Source organism: Miscanthus floridulus, chromosome 5 (assembly GCF_019320115.1).
Source record: "Miscanthus floridulus cultivar M001 chromosome 5, ASM1932011v1, whole genome shotgun sequence".
In the NCBI taxonomy this organism is placed as follows: Eukaryota; Viridiplantae; Streptophyta; class Magnoliopsida; order Poales; family Poaceae; genus Miscanthus; species Miscanthus floridulus.
The window spans coordinates 110,948,010-110,959,952 of NC_089584.1; the positions used below are offsets into that span (position 1 = coordinate 110,948,010).

The following is an 11,943-nucleotide window of genomic DNA, read 5'->3' on the forward strand; positions in this document are numbered from 1 at the left end:
TTTTGAGACTAAATATGAACTATGATTCTTTTTAAACTTTTTAGATCTAAATAAAATATAGCATAATTTATGACTACATATCTATTAAGTAGGAGAATATGAAACATAAACAATAGAAAATATGAGTATAGAGTTGTATAGCACATATATTAGTGTACTATGAAATTCCGGATTTTTCTTTTTGTCACCCGCAAAATTCATGAAATTTTGGTGAAATTTCATTCAAATTTTGAAACCTACCAATGAACAATCAGTAAACCCCACTACTTCCCTTTTCATTTTTAAAAAATATTTCCATAATTTTTTATTTTTAGAAAGTTACGAAGTTGTACCAATAACTTTGTACATAATATTTTATCAGACATAACTTATCACCACAATTTCTAATCATAACATTTTTTATATTTTTGTGACAATTTTATAGACTAGCTATAGTGACAACTTTTCATAAAAATTCTTACATAACTAAACTTTTGTAAAGCAACTTTTATATAACAAATTTTACAATAACATACACAACTTTTTTGTTGTTCAATATTTTTCAAAAGTTATACACGACTTGTCCAGCATATTTTTTATATAATATATTCTGTAGAAACTTTCCAACCTAAAAATTGTCCAGCATATTTTTCACCCTTGGCTATCACGAAGAGCAAGTAGTAACATACAACAATTAGAAAGCTTCTGAGCCGAGGAACCATACAGTAGGCAAAGACCAGCTTTCAAAACTACTGCAGGTTGTTGTAGGATAAACATTTAGCACCGGTGGAGCAAAATTGCATGCGCGTATTTATTTGGAGTTCCGAAAGCACCTTATGACCATATAATATTTGAATTTGAATCTGCCAGTACAAAACTGTTCCAACAACAGAGTAAAAAACCTTACTCCTATTTCAAGGCAGATTACAGAAGGTCAGCCAGTAAATACCGCCGGCTGAGTCCTTAGAACATTGTTGTAGGTGATTCAGATTTTATTCACGAAAGCTGCCATACTGTCCTCATTTCAGTTGAGTAACTGCAGCGTGTATGGCATCTGCAAGATGGGGCACAGTCCTCGTGCTCAAACCTGCCATGCTGATCCTCCTGCAAGAAGAATATATACATTGTCAATATAGCAGTGACAGTTCGGACTTCCATTATAGGGTGGTGAGAAAACGAAACCTAGTCATAGATCAATATCAAATAGTGCCGATCAAGATTGTTCAATGATATGATCTTAAAAATAATATGATGTTTAGGACAAGCTAATAATTCATTTTTGAACTAATTAGCTTGTCATATTAGCTTCCCTAATGGTTCAATGCCTTACACTCTGGGATTGGCAACAATATGCTGGGCTACTTGGAAAACAAGGAACAAGAAGGAAAATTGATTAAAAAACCTATTGAGAACCTTAGTTATGCATGTGCACTTATGCAATATTGGACACGTTTATACTCTAAAGGAGGATCAAGAGAGGCTACTCGAAGGGGTGAAAGTGTGAAACGTCATGCTGCAGGTGGCATCAAGACTGCTGGGGAATCCATCAAACATGGATCAGGCGACCCTGCAAATTGAGGGGAGGAGGGCTGGGATTGGGAAGACTTGGCAGCAAACTGCTTGCCATGAATCGATGTTGCTAGACCCGCAGCAGGTCTCCAGCCTTTCTAGTGTTTTGTAATAGGATTTGTTGGGAATGTATGTTATCACCTGGGAGGCTTTGGTGCTTTTGTTTCATTCTGCAAATGGTAGAAGTTATCCTAGTATCCCTTTCCCTGAGATTGTGTCTGACAGCCTGAGTCCAGTTAGGCACTTAGGCATAGCCCTCATTAGGCCTTTTCTTCTGGTTCAATGTTACTTTTTCTACAAACTTTTGTATTTCCATTGTGATGGCGGAAATGGGTTTACATCAGTTCGAACAAAAATATTAGCTTTCCTAGATGTCATATATTTAAAAATGGAGGGAGTAACATATTAAGGGGGTGTTTGGTTCACTCTTCACCTCCTAAATCTAGTCCCATTTAGTCACATTTAGTCACTTTTTATCCAAACACTTTGATTAAATGGGACTAAATGAGCTTTAGCCAACTAGTCACTCAAATGTTGCTAAATGGGACTAAACCTCACCTTTTAGTCAAGTTGCCTCACCTTTTAGTCATTTTGGAACCAAACACCCGCCTCTTTAGTCTCTTTTAGTCTACCAAACCAAATAGGGGGTGACTAAAGTTTAGAAGCTGGTTTAGGTGACTAAATTTTAGGAGGTGCAAACCAAACACGCCCTAAGACAACAAGTGACTAAACGGTCTATACTCCAACTTGTGAATTAGAAAAAAAAAGGCAAATAGAATAATAAGAACTCCAATGTGGCCAGCCACTGTTAAGTAGTAACAAGACGAAAAATATACAAGAGTACAGCAATATACTTATAAAAGTTGAATAGACAATTACCCATCAGATGTCATATAAATGTGGTATTCCTGCCTCATGAACGCCACTTGCTCGCTATTCAGCCCAGTGAAAGTAAACATCCCAATTTGCTTAATGATGTGGCTCCAATCTCCAGGGGTTCCTGCACGTTATTAACAAGACTGAGTGCCATTGTGATAGGACCCAAAACCTTTCCACTTGAACAAAAGACAAAAGAAAGGAACAATATATAGAGATTGAATTATCATAATTTCTGGACTAGTGCAAACCAGACGTAACATTATGGCCTTTCAATTCGAATAAATCAATAGAAACATTCCAAACACAGATTAATAGTGCTCCCCCAAGTAAGTCACACAGATTGATACACTATTTTAAGGTCAGATACAATTTCTTGAGAAATCAACTGAGAAGGTAACAAGAAGAAGTTCTCTTATTTTGTACAATAGATTCTGATAACCCAAGAGATCTTGGATGCAGCAGTAGCTACATAGCTTGCCATGAAGCAGCCACATTAATCCAGGACAAAAGAAAAACATTTGCACCAAGAGTTGCATAGTTGCAATACAAGATCATGAAAGAAATGGTAAGGAAAAAATGCTAAGCTACATTGCAAACAACATCTAACCATATTTTGTAGAAAAAGAGAGAGCAATTGCTAGAAACAAGTACCTCTGGATTTCAGCGCATCAAATAGCTGTTGCCTCATGCTAATGATCCTATCAGCCATGGCCTTCAGTTCTAGAGTCCATTCGTTGAACATCTCACTGAAAAATTAAATAAATACAGTCAATGAACAGGAAGTAACCACTTTGTATTATTCTTGGACCCACCTCTAAATATAGCACTGCAATAACAAGAATATACCTGTCCCTGAGTATGGTAGCCACGATAGAGGCACCATGAAGAGGGGGGTTTGAATACATAGGCCTGATCACAAGTTTTAGTTGACTTTCAACCCTAACAGCTACATCGGCACTTCCACATACCTGAAACATGAAGTTACAATGAATGGACACTCTGTGGCATAAAAGACTGTTCAGAAGGGCATGTAGGAAAAGCGGCAGCATCATTCAACAAAGGCATAAAGTTATGCATATCCTTATAAGTAACAACTAGTCAAATATTTTTGGAACTGGTTGAAGTAAATAGTTGTCCCCTGTAACATTAAAAGCTAATACATTTCTACATCAATATAATATTCTAAGGATGCGAAAGAATTCAATCCTAGCAAAAGGCTAAAATTTTAGGCACCAGTGGCTACAAGTGATTGACAACTTAAACTGTCCACAACAATGCACTTCTTATTTCCGATAATGAAACAGATACAAGCTATAGGAACTGACATATCTCAAAACAAGTAGGAAAATAAAGAGGCACATTTGAAGGCATGTGACAGAATTTTCCACACATCAATCACTCCTATAGCATTAAGCTCACAAGATGGATGGTAAACATAGTAATATCTGAACACCAGAGGAAGATGCCAACAACCTTGAGATCATGATGAACTAAAGTGAAACCAACAAGAGCAAGAGTTAAGATATCTTACAATGCTCAAAGCGCCAACACGCTCTCCGTACAATCCCATGTTCTTAGCATAGCTCTGAGCCATGAGCAATTCACCACCATCAGCAACAAACATTCGCACTGACTGAGCATCTTTGTCAAGACTTCCACTCGCAAAGCCCTATTATGTTAACAAAAATCAACAAATTATGTGATGATTAGTGTATAGGAATCAGATGTGTTTTTGCAATGTCAAGTCAATTCTGACTCTGTACGTCGGCATACTTGGTAGGCGCTGTCAAAGAACGGAAGCAGTGATTTTGATCTCATCAGCTGCCTAATCTGTTCCCACTGATCAATGGTAGGATCTACTCCAGTAGGGTTGTGGGCACAGGCATGCAGTAGTACAATTGAACCTGAAGGAGCAGAACTGAGGTCTTCCAAGAGTCCTGTAAAACAAAACAAAATTTGGGTCAATGACAGAGCCATGACATAATTTGCAAATATAAAACATATAATAAAGTTTTAAATGTTCCTAGCATATTCGCATTATTAAAGCATTCTAACAGATCTAGCATGAAAAATGAAATCCATACCTTTGAAGTCAAGACCACGGGTCGCAGGATCATAGTAGCGGTAGCTCCTAACAGTCAATCCAGATAAGGTGAAGACTTTTGGGTGATTTCCCCAGGTTGGTTGCGGGATGTAGATAGTGCGCTGGAATATATTTGTATGATTTAGCAATCATGCATTAAAATCGGGAAGCAGCAAAACAGAAAGGAGCAGGAAAAGTTCTTAACCTCATGATAGTGCCTTGCAAGAAATTCACCTCCAACTCTTAAAGAACCAGTACCCGATAGGCACTGCACTGTAGCAACCCTATTCTCCTGAATAGCAGGACTGTTCCATTTGTAAAGAAAAAACACAATCAGCTCCCTAAATAAAACCTGAGATGACCGGTGGCCAGGGAACTTATTTTTATGTAATGAAACTTCAGCGGTAGGAATTCACAGTTAGCAACATAACCATTGGGAGCAGTTGAAATACAAATATCGCCAATGTTTGAAAAATAAATGAAAGTCAAACAGAAAAATACCTGTCAGCACCAAAGATAAGCTTAGCGCTCAGCTTATTGAATTCAGCCAAACCGGTGATTGGTAGGTACTCCTTGACACGTGACCTAGAAATAGGAAGAAAGTCATGTTTAAAATACAGCTTCAAATATCTTCCACACCGACAGTTTACCGCATGCAGAGGCTTATACACATATGAGCCATAAGGCCAATCTCAATGGGGTTTCATAGAGTTTTATGGGTATTAAATATGATGACATGGCACTGTATTAATGAAGAGAGAGGTGCTAAAAGTTTCCTGTGAGTAGAGACAGTTTCACAGGGACAAAACTCTTCTACGCCGCTTCCAAGAGTATGTTGAAAATCAAGACATGAAACCCCCGAGACTGACCTAATACTCCCTCCGCCCCCTTTTATCTGTTCTCGCTTCTCAAGAAGTCAAACCTACTCAACTTTGATCAAATATATAAAAAAATATTAATATTTATGATACATAATTAGTATCATTAGAAAGCTCGTTAACTCTATTTTTATAATAAACTTATTTGAAGATATTTTCCGAACATAAGTTTGACCAACACAATACCATAAAAAGGGACAGAGGGAGCATTGCAGTGCTTGCAAACGACAAACCAGTCCCCCACAGACAAAACTGAGGTCAATTTCCCAGGTACCACAAAAAGAAAGGAGGGAAAGCAATAGAAGCAACTGCAAGGTCGACTAAAAGAGAATCTTACACGGCAGTGGGACAGAGCAGACCCAGTCGCAAGAAAAAAAAATACTAGTTCCAATCGTAGAAGAAAATTCATTTTTAAAAACTAGTATAGAAACAATATGTACCGTAGAACAGAAGGGTCACCTACAATTACAGAGGGCAAGTCAATAATTAATCTGGTGGTGAATGGAAGTAGTAGTCAGATTAAGAGGCGCCTTATCCAGATTTTAGATCCAGTGACTAACTAAATCCACTTTTGTTTCCACTTACGCCCTGTTCACGCTTATAAGCCGTACTTTTTCAGCCAACGAACGCTATTTTTCCCTAACAACGAATCAGCCATTTCAGTCATGGCTTATCAGCCGACGAACAGGGCGGCGTTAGGTGGAGGGCAGTAGCTTTAAGCCTTAAAGTTCAATAACCCCCGAGGCACGATCACGAAATCAAGCGGATCATATGGATTTCACATAACACTTACGGATTATTGATCAACATTTGCTCGGCGCGCCTGACCACATTCAGCACGAGGGGCTTCCCTTCCTGCACAGATCAGAATAGGAACAGGGGCGTCAAATCCATCTCCAATCCAAATAATGAAAAACAGAAGGCGCCATAGAAGGTTCACAGCAAATCCCCAAACTCATCTCACCTCGGTCCGGTAGGCGCCGACGCCGAGGTTGACCTTCACGGGGCTGGGATCCTTGTTGTAGGCGACGGTCACCTGCCCCAGAAACCAAACGAACACTGATCAGCCAGAGCAAACCCACGAGGCCGCGCGATCGCGTCGAAACCGCGGGACCGACAGCGACAGCCAGATCACCGGGGAAGCGGAAGCCAGGAAGGAGAGACGTGGCTAGGGAGACGGCCTTACTCCGAGGATGGGGTCCTCCGGGGCCTGCGCTAGTGCGGCGAAGACGGAGGAGGATCCCTGCGACGCCATGGTGGGGAACGATTCGAGGGTGGCGGAGGTGTCGGCTGCTGTTGCTGCTGTTCTTCGTGGGGAAGAAGGCAGCAGGTGACGCACCAGCGTACTTAACCTGCGGTCGGCGCTGGGGGCCTGCGCCGCGCGCACGTTAGCAGGGGCCATTCGGTGCGCGGCGCGTGAGCGTGCCTGGCGCGGGGCGAGGGAACCGAGAGCGGGGGGCGTGGGGAACGGCGTGCGCAACCCGGGTGCGGCCGCCAGGTCGCGTATAAAACGGCGGGCGTGGCCGGCGGACCGGGGAAGCGACGTGGACGGCTGTTTTTGGAGTCGTGGCTGCGCCGTGGCGGCGTGTGCGTGGCTACTGCCTACGCGCGCGTGAGTCCCTTGTTCGGTGCCGTCTGCCGCTGGTCGTATGGTCCGTGGAGGCGTGGACTACTGGACTGGCGTGGCACAAGGACACTTCTGTACGTATACTCGCGTATACTCGCGTGCCCCAGCCTCGCGAGTAGCCCCAGCGCCGCAGCCGCCGTCCCGTCTCTACCGCCGCCGGTCCCCCTCCCTTCCCGCTCCGGTGTCTCGCCAGATATCGGAGTTTTTTTTAAGTGTTAGAGCATGCCAGACTCCCTAAATCTCATCCTAATCCTTGGTTTTTAGCAAGATGAGAAAAAAATCTCTCTCCAACGACTCCTAACTCCTAATATATTCTCCCAAATTTTTAGGACTTGGAAAAAATCACCCAACCGGTGTGAAGTTATGCGCGGCTCCCGTCGCGCGTATCCGTCCCCCCGCGCGAGCTCGAGCGCCGCGCGGTCCGTGCGGTTGGTCGGAAGCTCGCCACAGCCTTGTCCGAGGGCCGGAGCGAGCGCGTCTCCACGGGCATCTGGACCGCGGGTGACGACCCGGAGACGCTGGACGAAGTTCTCGCTTTCTCCCTACAGAAGCTGGAGCCCATGGCCGTGGACGCGCTGGCGCTCCAGGCCGAGATGGCCAACGAGGACGCACCGTTCGAAGTGTCGGCGGCCGCGGGGGACACGACGAGCGTGTTCGACTTGTTGGTGCCGTCGGACGAGTGGTTCGAGTCTGCTGCAGGTGGCTCGGACGGGCGCGTCGCGCTGGTGGCGGCCATCCAGGTGCGAGACCTGTGGCGGCGGTACGAGGCGGTGGGCGCGCTGATGGTCGTCGTGGTGTAGTCGGCGAGGCTGCTGGGCGCGGCGGGCTACAGCGCGGGGAGGTTCAAGGTGTGGAGCCTGCATGTGGGGGGCGTGCAGATGAGGTGCCCACCATCCGGAGGCGGCGGGAGCGCGAGCTGGGGCGCGGAGAGGCAGAAGCTGACGACAATGCAGTTGATGCTCGCGCACGGGCCGGCCCGCGCCGGCAAGAGGGCGACGACGCCGACGGCGCAGGCGAGGGCGAGAGTGCAGCGGCGGGCCGACGTCGTGTGGAGCCTGTCGTCGCGGGTGCTCGCGGGGATGTGGCTAGCAACAAGCCCGTGGTCCCCGGCGCCGACGCCACGGACACCGGCACCCCGATCGCCGAGTACGACGAGACCCCAGCGGCTGCCATCTCCACTGACGAAGAGCAGAGCGAGCATCTCGTGTCGCCGTCGTCGATCGCAGGGGTTCGCCGCCCCCGATGCCGGGCTTCCTCGCCAACACCGGCATGGAGACCCGCTTCGTACCCACCTCTGAGCCGACAGCGGCCATGAACTAGCGTGGAGATGAGGTGGGCCTCAAATTTGATTTTTTAGATGCTATTTATTAAAAACTCTTGGAGATGACTATCTTTTCCCCTTCTAATATATTTTTAGGAGTTGTCAAACTACAAGTTTTTAGGAGAAAAAATTAAGGAACTCTTGGAGATGCTCTTAGAGCCTCTTCGTACCAAGTTTTTTTAAGACCTTTAAGCTTTTTCTCTGGATTCTTAGATATACACTATGCCCAGCTATCCTCCTGTTCGCTTGCTCGTAAACGATCGTAAATTTCCAGCCAGGAACAGTGTTTTCTCTCTCACACAAAACCAGCCAGCCGTAAATAATCCACGAGGCCTCCCGAAACCCATGTATATACTTCATTCGTTCCAAATTATAAGTCGCTTTGACTTTTCTGGAATACCGAATTTGATACGTATGCTAAGACACATGGCAAATTCGATGTACCAAAAAAGTGATTTATAATTTAGAACAAATAGAGTAGAAAAAGGTTATAATTTGGAACGGAGGAAGTAGTATATATGGTTAAATTCAAAAATCATTTGTCTTTTTACAAAAGTATATTTCTACTTTTTTTAGGACAAAAGACGACCTCAACTCCTTGAGGCTTAGGGGTCTATTCGGCTAGTATTAAAGCCAGCTGAAGCTGTTTTATTATGAGAAAAAAATACTGTAGATTTTAGCTGATAAGCCGGCCGACAAATTTAAACAAACAAGTTATATAGGACCACCCATTTTTACACGCTACGGATACCTTTATCTGATCCGCATCAGCCAGGGAAAGCGTGACGTGCCGGCAAAGGTGAGCTCCATGATATGCAGTTATTGTGGTGTGTGCCGGCACAAATTTTTTAGCGAACACTGATCCAACTGTGTGCAAGTGGTACAGAGGATTGGGAGATCGACATCGACGACGACGTGCCCATGGCGATGCTGCGGCCGGATCTGTACAAGAAAGGGGTGGCAGCACATGCTCAGTTATTGAGTAGTCACACGATCGATTCAACATGTATATTTGCAAAATTGAACTGAACAAAATTTAACATCCTTTAGCAGTATATTTGTAAATTTGCAGCACATCCTTTAGCAGTTTAACTGAACACAAAATTTGCAAGTATATTTGTTCCATGGAAGGTATATGTATCACATCCGCCGGCAGATCAACAATGCAGCGCTTTCTTGATGTTGCCCAACGTGCAGAACACCAGACGCGTTAGGGCCTTCACCGCATCCGTCGCCGACGAGCCAGCCAGCGCCTGGAATTGGAACACCAGGGTGACCAGCGACCCGGTGGACTCCACCACCGTCCTGCCCTCCTCCTTATCCTTCCTCGACGTTGTCACCGCCGGCCTGGCCTCCCGCCCGTCCGGCATCACCACGAAGCCGCACGGCAGCACGGCCACGGCGCTGGAGTCGTCCCCATAGACCACCGGCTGCAGGACCGCGGCGTCGATAAGCGCGTACGCGACGGTCGACTCGCAGGGGCTGGTGCTGCTGTCCTGGAGGATCCACTTAACCCCTCAGCTCCTCCGCGGAAGGTTCCACGGCCTGACGCACGTCCGAAAAGCAGCAGTGTGAGCGTGACTCGCATACATGGCATGCATGATTGGAGTGGTTCCGTCGGAGACGAGCTGAAACTTACGTATGCCGTGACCCGGTTGCCGCGGTGATCCCCCTTGCGCACAGTCACGTAGCTCTGGACAGATTGTCCAGGCATCATCAAGTCCCACTCGTGGCGCCGCGACTCGTCCACCAGGAAGCCGAAGAGAGCCGCCGGCTTCACCGGCAGCCACACCGACAGCACCGCGCAGGCGATCAGCCCCCGCGGCTCGCCGGTGCTCTTCCGGCACATCACCCGGATCTCACGGGTGCCGCCGTGGTTCGACGCCTTGCTCCACGCCAGGTCCCTGGAGGCACCGATGACGCGACAGAGGCTGGATGTCATCCGCTGCGCGAGCTTCAGGACGCTCTGCCTCCCTGACAGTGTGGCGACCCCTGCACTTGCCCTGTGTCATTATAGTACTACTAGGCTGCACTGCGTGCACAGCATGAGCAACGCTTATTTACCGTTGGAGCCCCATGTCGGGACGTTGGTCGCAACCGAGAAGACCATCCTCTCGCACTGCAGACCGAGTGCCGCCACCCAGCGCCTCGCACCGAACACCAGGCCGCTCGCGGTCACCGTCCGGTACATCGACGGAACCGCGGCCTCGCGGCATTTGACATGCTCAACCCAGGTCACCTGCAGGTTCGCACGCCACGGATGAGTGAATCCTTAGTACTTCCACGGTGCATGCAGTTCGGTTGAACCGGCATTGATTTGTTTGTTCGAACCATGTCGTGTTCGTGGAATCGCGTTACCTTGCAACAACGGCCCAAGCTCTGCTCTTCTACAATGCATCCTGAGGGCTTCTTCAAGCACATGCGAAGCGTCGACGACGTTTGTGCACCCGGTTCAAAGTTGTCCAAGGAGACATCGACGATAGCCCATTTGTAGGTACCAGTGGTGTCAGCGTCTGGACCTCTGCAAACATCTGAAAGCAGCAATCGGTCAAATTATTATAGACAGACCATTCCTCGATCAGGGGGATTGCATTGTGAAGGACTTGTTGGATTACCAGTTGCACGATGCCGTCTAGGTGATCGTTCTCGCCTGCATGGATCACTTCCAGCGTCGCCGCCTTGGTGATCATGGAAGGAAACATCTCCTTCCACTGGTTCTGCACAAAAAGTTCAGAGCTTCGAGATGATAATTAAATCTCTGATTCAGTGTAGTGTGCAGGAAGATTGATGGTACTATACCACATCCACGAAAGCGCCCACAAGCTTCGTCGCGTTACAGTACACAACGCCAGTCTCCCTTGACGTCTCAACCGACCACACGCCCCGCCGGTCGCCGGAGTCATCGTCGTGGTGCCGGAACCAGGCACGGAGCCAGCGGTGGGGCTAGGGGGGCTCCAGCCCCCCCCTACCGCTCGCGAGCAAACGAAGCCCCATAGAGCCGTCGTCTGAAATTTCAGCTGTAGATGTACAGGCAGGAGGATCTGGATGCCCCACGTAGAGCATGACGGCGAGGTCGAGAAGGCGGCTGCGTTGTTCCCCCTAAGGAGCCTCTCAATCTGTTTGGCACGGTGGTGTTCCACGCCCGCCGTGTGTCAGTGTTTGCAACCACGCGCAGGGGCTAAAGAGTTGAGTTGGCAAGATGGCGGCGCATACAAACCTCGGCTTTGAGCTTAGCGTTCTCCAGGCGCAGCTGCTGCCCTTGGCTGCGTAAGGATTTCTTGATGAGCTCTCGCATGGCGCGGTTCTCCTCCCGGAGCTTCTCCAGCTCGGGCTTGAGCAGCGAGTTCTCATGCCGCTCCTCAGTTACCTGAACATACGAAGCAAAGAAAAAAAAAAGGTACTGTAATAGTCTCCATGACGCAGTGCAATCAGAGGTGCAGTGCAGCGATCGGCATGCATGTAGTGCGTTAAGCTAATTTACCTTGGTCTGACATCGCCGGTTCTGGAACCAAAACTTCACTTGGCTTGCAGAGAGGCCGAGCTGTTCGCTGAGCTGCTGCCGCTGCTTCTCGTCAGGATGCGGCGATTCTTTGAATGCTCTGGTCAT

At 47.2% G+C, this 11,943-nt stretch overlaps 2 protein-coding genes across 2 annotated transcripts; both read right to left on the reverse strand.

Annotated features, from left to right (window-relative positions):
* Positions 1–757: 757 nt before the first annotated feature.
* LOC136453027 (aspartate aminotransferase, cytoplasmic) lies at positions 758–6,878 on the reverse strand. The gene is made up of 12 exons (XM_066453605.1): positions 6,575–6,878; positions 6,353–6,424; positions 6,182–6,243; positions 5,012–5,095; positions 4,716–4,815; positions 4,512–4,632; positions 4,201–4,364; positions 3,959–4,096; positions 3,274–3,395; positions 3,079–3,173; positions 2,428–2,548; positions 758–1,083 (listed from the first exon to the last, which is right to left on the reverse strand). The coding sequence occupies exons 1-12, from the start codon at positions 6,788–6,790 to the stop codon at positions 999–1,001; spliced, it is 1,380 nt and encodes a 459-aa protein (XP_066309702.1). The 5' UTR covers positions 6,791–6,878; the 3' UTR covers positions 758–998.
* A 2,615-nt stretch (positions 6,879–9,493) lies between these two features.
* LOC136455116 (homeobox-leucine zipper protein ROC9-like) lies at positions 9,494–11,943 on the reverse strand. The gene is given in 10 exon segments (XM_066455268.1): positions 9,494–9,848; positions 9,850–9,881; positions 9,976–10,328; positions 10,401–10,575; positions 10,695–10,825; positions 10,828–10,867; positions 10,952–11,053; positions 11,136–11,279; positions 11,554–11,703; positions 11,818–11,943. Coding segments are annotated over 10 exon segments (1,608 nt in total).

Bases quoted from the DNA above. Each gene is read 5' to 3' on its own strand.
- LOC136453027 (XM_066453605.1), bottom strand. From the start codon at position 6,790: ATGGCCCCTGCTAACGTGCGCGCGGCGCAGGCCCCCAGCGCCGACCGC. The intron at 6,425-6,574 runs GTAAGGCCGTCT...TTTCTGGGGCAG, and splicing joins CGGAGGACCCCATCCTCGGA to GTGACCGTCGCCTACAACAA. The intron at 1,084-2,427 runs GTAATTGTCTAT...TTCTTCTTGCAG, and splicing joins ATTTATATGACATCTGATGG to GAGGATCAGCATGGCAGGTT.